Source organism: Cucurbita pepo, chromosome LG01 (assembly GCF_002806865.2).
Source record: "Cucurbita pepo subsp. pepo cultivar mu-cu-16 chromosome LG01, ASM280686v2, whole genome shotgun sequence".
Lineage (NCBI taxonomy): Eukaryota > Viridiplantae > Streptophyta > Magnoliopsida > Cucurbitales > Cucurbitaceae > Cucurbita > Cucurbita pepo.
In genome coordinates, this window is record NC_036638.1 from 5,080,294 (window position 1) to 5,092,477 (window position 12,184).

The 12,184-nt window shown below is 35.3% G+C and overlaps 3 protein-coding genes across 3 annotated transcripts; 2 read left to right on the top strand and 1 right to left on the bottom strand.

Moving 5' to 3' along the window:
• Positions 1–308: 308 nt before the first annotated feature.
• On the top strand, positions 309–4,989 carry LOC111811545 (DEAD-box ATP-dependent RNA helicase 32). The gene is made up of 8 exons (XM_023698447.1): positions 309–871; positions 1,043–1,318; positions 1,887–2,210; positions 2,578–2,769; positions 2,852–3,007; positions 3,378–3,778; positions 3,929–4,086; positions 4,372–4,989. Exons 1-8 carry the CDS (start codon positions 497–499, stop codon positions 4,689–4,691), a joined length of 2,202 nt encoding a protein of 733 aa, XP_023554215.1. The 5' UTR covers positions 309–496; the 3' UTR covers positions 4,692–4,989.
• A 1,770-nt stretch (positions 4,990–6,759) lies between these two features.
• On the top strand, positions 6,760–8,160 carry LOC111779906 (fatty acid desaturase 4, chloroplastic). Its single transcript, XM_023660104.1, has one exon. It carries the CDS (start codon positions 7,091–7,093, stop codon positions 8,045–8,047), a length of 957 nt encoding a protein of 318 aa, XP_023515872.1. The 5' UTR covers positions 6,760–7,090; the 3' UTR covers positions 8,048–8,160.
• On the bottom strand, positions 8,108–11,901 carry LOC111779916 (vacuolar protein sorting-associated protein 22 homolog 1). The gene is made up of 7 exons (XM_023660112.1): positions 11,711–11,901; positions 11,420–11,530; positions 10,869–11,004; positions 10,029–10,183; positions 8,689–8,796; positions 8,519–8,608; positions 8,108–8,437 (listed from the first exon to the last, which is right to left on the bottom strand). The coding sequence occupies exons 1-7, from the start codon at positions 11,759–11,761 to the stop codon at positions 8,336–8,338; spliced, it is 753 nt and encodes a 250-aa protein (XP_023515880.1). The 5' UTR covers positions 11,762–11,901; the 3' UTR covers positions 8,108–8,335.
• Between the last annotated feature and the right edge of the window lie 283 nt (positions 11,902–12,184).

The window sequence follows — 12,184 nt, forward strand, 5'->3', positions numbered from 1 at the left end:
AATGACAATTTTGCCCTCTTTATCTTTTAGGGTAAAAACTGTTTTTATGAGCACCATCCATTAAATATTAAGAGAATTAATAAAATTTTAATGCTTTCCATAAAAGAGTCTTACCAATAAAGACATTTTAAAATGTTTTTAAATTCTCGAGTTTTGATGTTATAGTAATAATGTTTTTGAAAAAGTTAGGAATATTTTTAAAAATTTTTAAGGGTATATCGGTAAAAATTTTATTTTAAGATGAAAGATAATTTTTAAAGCATTTTTATTATTGAAGCATGACTTTATAATTAAGCCAAGAAAAAAAATAAAAAAGAAAAAAAAAAAAACCCTAAACCCTAAACCCCACCTTCTTCCCAAACCGATTTTTGGCTGTATTTCTCCCACTCCCGTATTTGCCTCAGCCGCAGACCCAACCGGCGCACCGCTACTGTTATTTTCCTCTCTTTCTATCTCCCTCTCTGCTGCAACTTCGTGCCATCTCAGTTCCTTCGCAATGAAGCAGAAATTCAAATCCAAGAAGTCGTCTGGCAAGCAGAAGCGTCTATCCGAAATTGAAGAAATTAAGCTCTTGAATTCATGGATTCAATCCCAGAAACCCGACTCAGGCTCTAACCCGATGTCGCTTCCTCCACCTCCTGCGGGTGCTCCCCTTGGCCGCATCGACGCCGATACTTACTCTTGTTACGCCGGAGCTACTAAGTTTGATCAGTTGCCGATTTCGAACAAGACCAAGGATGGGTTGCGGAAAGCTGAATTCGTTGATATGACGGACATACAGAGGGCTTCACTGCCTCACGCCCTTTGTGGTCGAGATATTCTTGGTGCAGCCAAAACTGGTTCGGGAAAGACGCTAGCTTTTCTCATACCTGTAAGTTGAACATGGATGGTTATATTGGATTAGAGGGCGGATTATTTACAGGGAGTTTAGGATAATTGAGAAGCCTTTTTAACTTGTTGTTGCTAAAAATTATAATGTGTGACGTCCCTTACCGCCAGCATGCATAATTGCTTAAACTGACCAATGGAATCCAATTTTCAGGTTCTTGAGAAGTTGTATAGAGAGAGATGGGGTCCTGAGGATGGAGTAGGGAGTATAATAATATCTCCCACAAGAGAATTAGGAGCTCAGCTTTTTGATGTTTTAAAAGCTGTTGGGAAATTTCATAATTTCAGTGCTGGCCTTTTAATTGGTGGTCGTAAAGATGTTAACACTGAGAAGGAGCATGTGAATGAGTTGAACATTCTTGTTTGCACTCCCGGTCGACTCCTTCAGCACATGGACGAGACTCCAAATTTTGATTGTTCACAGTTGCAGGTCATCATATTTAATTTCTCAATTTATTGATACCTTATTTTAACGATTAGGACGTAATTTTTGATACCTGACTTAAAACGTCATTCTTGTCTACCTTTCCGTTTCATAAAAGGTTATCTCTTTGCATTCCTAGACAGAAAAGTAAGTTTGATGATTTGTTTGTTCTGATCTTTGTTTTAATCAACGCCCAGAATCTCTTTCATTTGTTGATGAGGGTTCTCTCTCTCACACATGCATACACCCAGGGAGGGTTATAAAAAATTAGGGAATCGAGTTGAAAGATACTTACTTCCTTTGGATTTCCAATCTTGAATTTTTATTTTTTATTTTTTGTCTCTCTCTATCTCACTCACTCACTCTCTCTCACACACACACACGCAGGGAGTGATATAAAAGATTAGGGAGAGTTGAAAAATAATTAATTCCTATGAATTTCCAACCTTGATTTTTTTTCTGTTTCTTTTTGTGTTGCTGCCTGCCTAATGTGCTTTCTACTGTTTGTTCTCAGTGATGGTTTGCATGTATATATAATTTGTTGCTGATTGTATGATTCCTGGCTAGTGAGCAGGTTTTAGTCCTTGATGAAGCTGATCGTATTCTTGATGTCGGATTTAAGAAGACTTTAAATGCGATTATTTCACAGCTACCTAAGCACAGACAAACCTTTCTGTTCTCGGCGACTCAAACAAAGTCTGTTCAGGATCTTGCCAGACTCAGTTTGAAAGATCCTGAGTACCTTAGTGTTCATGAAGAATCTGTGACAGCTACCCCCAATAGTTTACAACAAACTGCTTTGGTTGTTCCTCTCGAGCAAAAGCTAGACATGTTATGGAGCTTTATAAAGGCACATCTTAATTCTAAGATTCTTGTGTTTCTCTCAAGCTGCAAGCAGGTAACTGCTGGTGATACTTTTTGGTTACTAGTTGAACTTTTGATTGCAGGAGATCTCATGTTAGACATCTTATTGTGGTTAGATTTTTTGGTGCATCTTTAGTTGATCAAACTCTATTCTTAGGTTGTCAATAGGTTTCCTGCGCTGTTTGACTTGTTAAGCTTTCGAGATTAAAACTGGTTAGTCGACAACAATGTAAACATTAATTCATTTGATGCATCTTTGGAAATAGATCAGTATTCTTCAACAAGTACTCTGAAAATAAAGTAAACAAGAAAGAATCTTATAAAAAAAATAATAATGTCATATCTTTATGTACTATTCATTGTTGCTCCGATAATTGATATTTCTCACCATCGTTTTACAGGTGAAATTTGTTTTTGAAACTTTCAAAAAGCTGCGTCCTGGAATCCCATTGAAGTGCCTCCATGGAAGGATGAAGCAGGACAAAAGGATGGGGATATATTCTGAGTTCTGTGAGAAGCGGTCAGTCCTCTTCTCAACAGATGTAGCCTCTAGAGGTCTTGATTTTAATAAGGCTGTTGACTGGGTTGTACAGGTAAACTACTTAAAAAGAAATGATCATGATTAATCTTCACTGGTGCTGGTGTATGATTCCAATCTTGTTCTTGTTTGTGAAGGTTGATTGCCCAGAAGATGTGGCTTCTTACATACATAGAGTTGGCCGCACTGCTCGGTACCATTCAGGTGGGAGATCAGTTTTATTTCTTATGCCCTCGGAGATGAAAATGCTTGAACAATTAGAATCTTCAAAAGTACCTATTCAGCTTATCAAGGTACATATGCTCTCTTTCTTTCTCACCTCCTATTCTCTGAAATTTTGCGTAAGTAATATTATGGAGCATTTATGGCATATAAGTTTTTGTTAACATTATTCAAGCTTATGGTAGGTGAGATAATTATGTTATTTTGTTCTGGGGTGCTTATGAAAAATATGAAAAAGATTAGTTATATAAAAGATAATCTGGGGTGGTATGGAGTGGGGTGGTTGAGAACTAGCATGTTCCTTTTATGATGATAATGAATGAATGATGTTCTTTTTTACGTTGTAAGAAATGTGTGTCTAGTATAATGCACCGATGGAAGTGCTTATATCATAAATTAACTACGTTCTTACTGTACCATCATATCTACTCCCTTTTGTAGGCAAATACAAAAAGACTTCAACCAGTTTCTGGTTTGCTGTCAGCTTTGTTAGTCAAGTATCCCAATTTTCAGCAACTCGCTCAAAGGGCCTTTATCACATATCTTCGATCAATTCATATCCAGAAGGATAAGGAAATCTTTGATGTAATGAAACTATCAATTGACGATTTTTCAGCTTCAATGGGGCTGCCAATGACCCCAAAAATCCGTTTCATTGATCAGAAAAAGAGGTCACAGAAGATGTCGGCTAACACTACCACTTATCTTGCGTTGGAATCGTCTGATAATGAGAATGCTTTAAATCCATCCGGTGAAGAATTGGAGTATGGTGACTTTAAAGAAAGCAACCAAGGACTTCTTCCTCCTACTGATATCCCTACTAGTGAAGTTGAAGATGCTGTGTGAGTTTTTTGTTTTATATTTTTTCTATGAATTTAAATACAGTGGTTGGTCATGATCTTGCTAATTGATCATAGTTGGGGTAAATATTAAAAATTACGATTATTTTCTTTAGTTTTCTTGCATTCTGAAGATTTAGGAACTTTGTTTAGGCCACGTACTCGGATTTTGAAGAAAAAGAAGTTGAAGATCAATGTCCACAGACCATTAGGGACGAGAGTCAGTTTTGATGACGAGGGCAACCCACTTGCCCCTCTTGCTAAGCTAGCTGACATCAAAAGTAGCAATGAGACATTTGTAGTCGACAAAGGTATGCCTTCTTTTTTTGTGATTACTATTAGTTCTTTTTCTTTTGAGGCTCCTTCGTTTCATGATGGGTGGTGCTTTCTTTTGTATGGATTCTTGTCCCATCAATCTTCTCAAGGAAAGCTGGTAAAATAAAAAAAAGGAAAAATAAATGTTTTGGTGTAGAATTAATATTTGTTAGACTAGACATAGTAAACAAGCACAAAGTGAAGATATCTAACTTTGAACCTGCCCTACTGCTTGTCTTTAAGCGTTAGTATTCCCATTTATTATTTGGTTCATGTGTCAGATCTAAAAAATGAGTTTTACAAAAAGAGGAGGGAAGAGTTGAAACAAGCTGACAAGGAAGACAAACTTCTCAATCATAATCGCCTTAAGGAGAAGCGGAAAGAGAAGATGAATAAGATGAAGAAGAGGGCTGCCAAAGAAATTGAGGAGGAGGACGACGACGTTTCTGCGTCTGAAGAAGACAGACCTCAGAAAAGGTCCAAGAAATTTGTCGACAGTGATAGCGACATTGACAATAAAGCGGACTTAAATACAGAGTCGATTTCAGTGGCAGAACAAGAGGAGTTGGCTCTCAAATTACTAAGTACTCTGCGTCCATGATTTACAACCAGGTATTCATGTTGAAATGAAATATTTTTGACACAAATGAAATTAAGGGTAGGTTCTTAGCATCATGAAGAACACATAATGAAAGGAGATGCAAAGTAATTAGTTTTAGACATTCCATTTCGAGTTCACATATCTTTATTTTGCATCTTTAGGGAGGGAGTAAATTGTGTTGAAACATTGAGTTGTAGATGTAGACGTTTGGTTTGTGATTCTGAATGAGCTGAGAAATGGGAGGAGGGTTCCATATATTATTATTATTATGTTAATAAAAAAATTAATTCTAAATTAATTTAGGTGGTTTCTTGCCTTTTATTTTGTGGGTATGGGCAGGTATTGTAACACTGGATTTTGGGGGAACATATATATTATAGCAATTGATTTTGGTTTGATTTAATATACTATGCTTATGAACCCTTAGTTTTGATGATGATGTTTTAACATTCCTAAACTCATCATGGATATTGTTAAAATAGAAAAGAAAGGAAAAATTATATGGAATTAGTAGTTTTTCATAATTGAAGTTTTTTTAATTTTTTTTTTTATAATAATAATAATAATTTTATTTTACAGAACACACATGGGTTAAATAAAATTGTATCAAAACCCAAATATGATTCTGCTACACTTGGTTTTCAACCATTTGATTCCTTTCTTTATGGAACTCTTTACCTTCCCTTCAACAGTATAGAATCTGTACTTGGCGACACGCCGCCGTCTCTTTATTTTCGGGTTCTTCCACCACGACCTGGTCGAACGTTTTGACGACTCCGATGTCTTGATGATATGTCGTTTCACAAATGATGAGTTGATGATAACTCGCTTTTGTGGCTGGTTTAAGTACATATTATTATCGCTTAGTTTATTTTCGTCCATGGGTTCAAGGCTCCAGTCAGTACTGTTGTGTGGATGGTGGTGAATGCCTTCCCGGGTCGTCATCTTCTCTCTATTATGATGGGTGATGAAAGAGATCATCGATAAGTATATATATATATACAAGTTTTGTTGTTGGGTTTGCTAATTAGGACAAAAATTGGAAGGTTGTCAAAACTTGATGCGGTGGAAATGTTGTTGGGAGTTCGTTTGAGCTGCCAACACACATCACAGAATGCCATTACCAAACTGATCAAAACATCTTAATCCGACTAAAATAAATTAAATTTCTAAAATTATCTAAATTCTGCTTTTTAAAATCAAGGTCACTAAAGATCAAAAGATTTTGAGATCTAAAAGCTATAAAGGTATTTATTTTTTTTCTTGTTTGAAGATCTAAGCAAGGGCTCATCCAATATTTTAAAACTTTAATCAAGTTGATCATTAAATCAATGACTCATTCAACGGAATCAACAAGTCATGGACTGATCTAAGCAAATTAATAAATCGTGAATCTGGGACGCATCCCTATCTATACCAATCTAGGTCACATGATTGGTATGAAATCGTGTAGTTACCCATCTAGGCAACAAAATCATGTGACAACTCATTAATCGAGATGAGGCATCCCACCAACCTAGGCGAGACATCCTACTAATCAAGGTGAGGATTGTGAGATCATAGTGTACCGAAAATATAGAGAGGTCTCAAGTGACTTAAGGCACAAATAGGCTAGGATTCATTTCTTGGGGTGATACCTAGCTAAAAGAGCATTGTGTTGGTTTCATGGTTCTAGTTGTATTGTATTATTAAATGAATCCAAGTGGTTAGGTCTAGTCTTAAATCAAGGGCATAAATCCTAAGTTCATAAATCCAACTCTAAAAAAATTTAACTTGAGTAATAAGTGCACAATAGAACAACATAAATATTTATGTACATATGTATATCTCGTAAAAAATTTACGTCAAAATAAGTATGGAAGCATACTCCTAAGATCGATAAGCATTAATCAAATTTACTTTTTTTATTTTAACCTTTTCAAATCATAATTTGAACAACCGGTTAATAAGTATCTCGAAATATAATCGTAACTTCATATTTAAAAGTTATAGATAAAATTTTACAATAAAAATTAAATTATCGTTTGAAATGAAGACTAAAATGAGTCAAACTTAAAAGACTCACTTTTATTTATTTAGTTTTTCCTTCCTAAAATAATTTGGCACAGAATTGAATATTTATACGGAAGTTTCAAACCGCCCAAAAGGAGTTAATCTCAACCTCTGCGTCTCTATCTTCAACCAAAGAATGGGTTCAGAAATTTGTGGTTTCAAAGCCTGTAACTTGCGTATGCTTAAACGGCATAGACTGTTCCACGTAGTCTAAAAAGCTTTCCACAAACAAAAACCATTGATCCTATGTGCATTCCTCTTCGCCACTAATTCAACTCAACCAGACTTCAAAATATTTTGGCACTCTTCATTCCTCTGTATTGCTTTCTTCTTCTTCCTCCTTTGCAATGTCGATCTTAGTTCAAAACAAGTTCCTATTGAGCTCCAAAACACATGTTAGCCTGTGGAGCCCTGCGATTCCACGCAAATTTGTCTGCTGCATAGCCAATACCACAGTCAATGTTGCTGCTGCTACCACCGCCGCCGCCAAACCCAAGCACGGTGATGGCCAACTAGTCATTGAACGAGAGCCTTTATCTCCTACTACACCTGTATTGCCCAATTCCTCCACCTATTATTCTGTTCTTAATGATCCGAGTTTACAATCGACCTGGAGTCATCGTGTGTGGGTGACAAGTGGGTGCACCATAGTGCTAATCTCTTTAGCAAAATCAATAGCAGGTGCAGCCAGTTCACATACCTGGCTTGAGCCTGCTTTAGCAGCATTGGTAGGCTACATTTTAGCTGACCTTGGATCTGGGGTTTACCATTGGGGCATCGATAACTATGGCGACGCCTCAACTCCAATTTTTGGCACCCAAATAGAAGCATTCCAAGGCCATCATAAGCGGCCATGGACAATCACAAAGCGTCAGTTTGCCAACAATCTGTATGCTTTGGCACGAGCTGTGACTTTCACTGTACTTCCTATAACCCTTGCATCTAATGACCCTATTCTACATGGTTTGGTTGCCGTATGCTCAGGCTGTATAATGTTCAGCCAACAGTTCCATGCATGGGCTCACGACAAAAAGAGTCAACTACCACCACTCGTAGTAGCAATGCAAGATGCTGGCCTGCTAGTGTCGCGATTGCAGCATTCTGCACATCATCGTCCACCCTATAACAACAACTACTGCATAGTAAGCGGAATTTGGAATAAGCTTTTAGATGAAACAAAGGTTTTTGAGGCGTTAGAGATGATCCTGTTCTTCAAGCTTGGGGTGAGACCAAGATCTTGGACCGAGCCTCATTCTGAATGGACAGAAGAGACTGAGATTATAGAACAAACTACAGCGTATTAACTGTGTTCTTCTTTCGATCATAATATGTTTTTCCTTGCAGAATGGAAGGACACAAAATTGTTTATTTGGAATATCTTCACATGTAAACTATATATAATGATTTGTTCTTTGCAGAAGTGCTTGTTCTTTATGCATTGTCCATCCAAATTCAACTAAAACAAATAAATAAAACATAGGGGGAAATGAAAAACAACAGTACTTCTGACACAAAATGCAAATGATACATTTGCTTTGTGACATTCTATCGTACCACATACCATAGTTCTTGTTTTGTCCAAAATTATGATGTCAGGCATCAGTGCCGAGTAAAGATGAAATAGGAGAAACACAAGGAAACCAATAACGACGTCTACCATCACGATGGCCATCATCAATCATTGCAAGACCTTCCTGGAAAATTGCAAAAATCTTTTACAAATGCAATGTCTAATAGTGCTAGCTAAAAGAAAAGAAAAGTGAGCTAAAACTTACATCCAGGAGAGTATCGAGGGCATCAACTGCACGACCAGAAGTCCAAGAAAGTCGTCTCTCTACCTCCTCCACAGTTACATAGCCTTGAGCCTGAGAGAACAGCGGTGGTATTGGGATTATTCTCTTTGTAACACAAATATATTGCAGTAAGGTCTGAATGGGAAAGTAACCTGGGCAAGCTCAAGAATTTCATTGTGATCTTTGTTCAACTCGGTTGGAACTGACCGGACAAGTTTTTTCTTGCCAACAGTAATTACCTCAAAACCACTTCCTAATATCTGGAGTAAATTATCAGAATGCTAGTGTAAGAACTCCAGGATGCCACTTCGTAAATCAACAAGATATATACTCCATTCAAAATAAAATATTTTACATTAAATAACAAACAATAACAAAAGTGCCCCAAGGAAAAAATTAGTTAAGCACATAAATATTTGTACCACAAAAAGCACATAAACTATTCTGGTACGATCTCCCCCAGCAACATAACATAAAGGTAAGATTTAGGTTGGAATCAACCTACCCAAGAGAAAATTTTCCTGTGAGAATAACTACTTTCATCTCAGTCATCCCAAAAATGAAGAAAACTTTATCCCGCCAAAAAAGAAAGTACTGATGTCCACATTGATTTTGATGCATTGAGTTTATTCATATATTGATGAATAAATCACGGAACTTGTAGAAACTATTTGAATTTTGAATGAAATTTATATATATCTTTTCTAAATGTAAAAATACGTTTAAAGTACTTGTGTATATGAATGTAAATGAATAATGGGTATCTTGCTTATTATATACAATCTAAATATCAATATTACTATTACCAATTTTAAACTAAGAAAATTAATTGGAGGTACGATGATATATAAAGGCAAAAATCAATTTATGCCCCTAAACATTAGAGTTGTATTAATCAAAATTGTAAACTAATAATTGTATCAATTTAAACCCAACATGCTCATAAATGAATATTTAGACTCTTCATTCGTGATTTATAGCTATTTCACTCAATTTCATTTACAACTAGCTAAAAGCATTTAAATAAAATTATTCATCTCCCAAAAGTCTTACCAAAGTAACAATAAAAATTATCACAAAGTTCTTCTTAATAAGTAGAGAAAAATAGAAGAAGATAATAAAATGAAAAATTGTTCACATTAAAAAAAAACCTACTATCTATTTGTGTCTAGCATTTCTCTCTAATTTATGTTAATTTCTACATGTACGGAAATCTTATACATGTGTGAAAGCTATCCATCAACAATTTTAAAATGAAATTTTTATGGAGGCAAAAAACCTACTATCTGTTATTAGCTTGGGGTTTTGAGTAATATACCCTCCAAATTTAGAGGTATAAATTAAATTTTTTCCCCTAAATATAAAGAGAGAAATAAACCATATAAATAAGAATTGAGTTACATGTAAATGACTTTCAATGGAAATCTTAAAATTAAGATTCTTTTACACAGTAATGATGGATATTCACAGACATGCGGGAAAATGTCAATACCTTCAGTTTACTTATAGCTCGCAGGCAGTCATCCTCAGAAACAGCTTCACGGTCACTTTTTCTTCTCTGCCGAAGCAAGGTACAAAGTTCTTGTAAGCTAATCAAGCCTCCATTGTGGGGTCTTGTAGACAAGCAAATGTCAACAATTTGCACTCCTGTCTAGCAAAATAGTTTAATTACATTTAGCAAACACATCCAGCAAGAAGAGTGAGGTATACTAGAACAATTACTCATAATAATAATTTATTCTTTGTCAACTGTTAATATCTTTAACCAATAAGCAAAGAAAACACATTCTGAATTTCATATGAGAAATTTAAAATTCATTACTGGGCTGAAATACCATTGTTTTTACTTCACACTTCTAGAGTGCGGGAAGTTCTCCTTCCAAGTTCTAGGTCAGAATAAGAATAAAGAGGCTACTATATATATATGTATATATATATGTATATATATATGTATATATATATGTATATATATATATAAAGAAGCAACTAAGCCATTTCCCCTGGTTTGTCAACTTGAGAAGAAATCCACATGAAAATTCCTTGACCTAGACACAGAGGACTAGCATAACATGTCAACTCAGACAATACCATGAACCGGAAACCAAAATGCTATAAGAATTTTACATGCCATCAACTTCAGGCCAAGTTTCCCTTTAAGCAAAAGAAATATCTTCTAAAGTTCGAGAAGAAACATCGAGCAAACAATATAAGATAACAATAAATCACTAGAATACACCTATGAAGAAAGCGAGAGACACATCAACCCCTCCTTTGACATGATAAATTACAAAACTTTCTTACTTCAATCTGATAAGATCACATGCATACCTACCAATCTCGTAATAGAAATCACCAATGCCTAATAGCTCTGCCCAAAACCCCTTGTTTGAGGCCAAGGGATCTACTCCAACTTTAGCACACATTTCATGAAACTGTGATCTGAAAGCCGGGTTCTTGCTGATATCTTTCTGCACAAATCAAATTAGTGACTTGAAGTTCAATTTTATTAAGGTGGAGAGAAACTGACACTACTTTTCCAGGGCCAAAAAGGAGAGAACCATGAAACAACACAATAAGCAATCGAGCAGCATTCACTAGTTTTTGGTTCAGGAATAATTTGGAAGCAAGAATAAGCCGCCATTACAAAGTCGAAAGAGTAGTACAATAATTTCCAACTCCAACGTGAACAAAGGAAGCATTAATCCAAGTGAAAGCATTCAGCAACAGTCTTAAATTCGTAATCACTCTAATATTGTGAAACAAAATTTCTAATTAAATAAAGTAGATCTCAAATCTTAAGTCAGAAATTCCAGCAGATAGCTTCATTCATCTTATAAATTTGATAGCAAAATACTGGAGACGAGTTGTGGGAGGAATAAAGACCTTGTGTTTGCGCGCGAAATCCTCTAACTGAGATCGAAAGGTGGAGAGCTGCTCCTTCATCATATCGGTTCTGAGCTTCGCTACATTTTCACCCAGCTGACGGTATTGGTCCTAGAAATAAATATTATCATCATCGGTTAATCAATGGAAAACACAATCTAAAAAGATGAAAATAACGTCAAAATAAATGGAGATGAACAATAAACCCATAGAAGTCCAAATATTTAAGCACTTAAATTGAAAAAATTCATAAATTTTGGAGGAACAGAAATAGATTGAGCAGAAAAAAACCCTCGCTGCCGCAGCCGTCTGCAGACCTCCAATGCCAGGTCTTCTCCTCATTTTCACTTCGATTTCTTTGTGTTTCTCCGATCCAAAGCCTCGATATTGGACTCAATCGGGTTCTTCAACGAGGTTGAGAACCAGAAATTGTCAAATTTTATTTTGGGGACGAGAAAAAAAAAAAGAAAAAAAAAACTATATTTTCCTTATACAATACAAAGATTTCTAATTCCAAAATTTTAAGAGAAAAATATATTAAAAAACATACCCAATTTAATAAATATAATATTTTATGTTCTAAATTTAATTTATTTTGGTTCAATTAAAATGTGTAACTATATAAAATTTATAAAAAAAAATTAAAAATAAAAATTAATTAATAATAGTTTATATTGACTAAAATTCATGGTCTATAAATATATTATGAGCTGTGTGACAATTTTATTTTCATGGATTGTTTTCAAATTGAATGGCAAATACTAT

Coding starts and splice junctions, on each gene's coding strand:
- LOC111779916 (XM_023660112.1), bottom strand. CDS start 11,761: ATGAGGAGAAGACCTGGCATTGGAGGTCTGCAGACGGCTGCGGCAGCG. Junction 11,531..11,710: donor AGACGGCTGCGGCAGCGAGG/GTTTTTTTCTGC, acceptor ATTTATTTCTAG/GACCAATACCGTCAGCTGGG. Junction 8,797..10,028: donor GAGCTATAAGTAAACTGAAG/GTATTGACATTT, acceptor AATTTACTCCAG/ATATTAGGAAGTGGTTTTGA.
- LOC111779906 (XM_023660104.1), top strand. CDS start 7,091: ATGTCGATCTTAGTTCAAAACAAGTTCCTATTGAGCTCCAAAACACAT.
- LOC111811545 (XM_023698447.1), top strand. CDS start 497: ATGAAGCAGAAATTCAAATCCAAGAAGTCGTCTGGCAAGCAGAAGCGT. Junction 1,319..1,886: donor TTGATTGTTCACAGTTGCAG/GTCATCATATTT, acceptor GCTAGTGAGCAG/GTTTTAGTCCTTGATGAAGC. Junction 3,008..3,377: donor TACCTATTCAGCTTATCAAG/GTACATATGCTC, acceptor TCCCTTTTGTAG/GCAAATACAAAAAGACTTCA.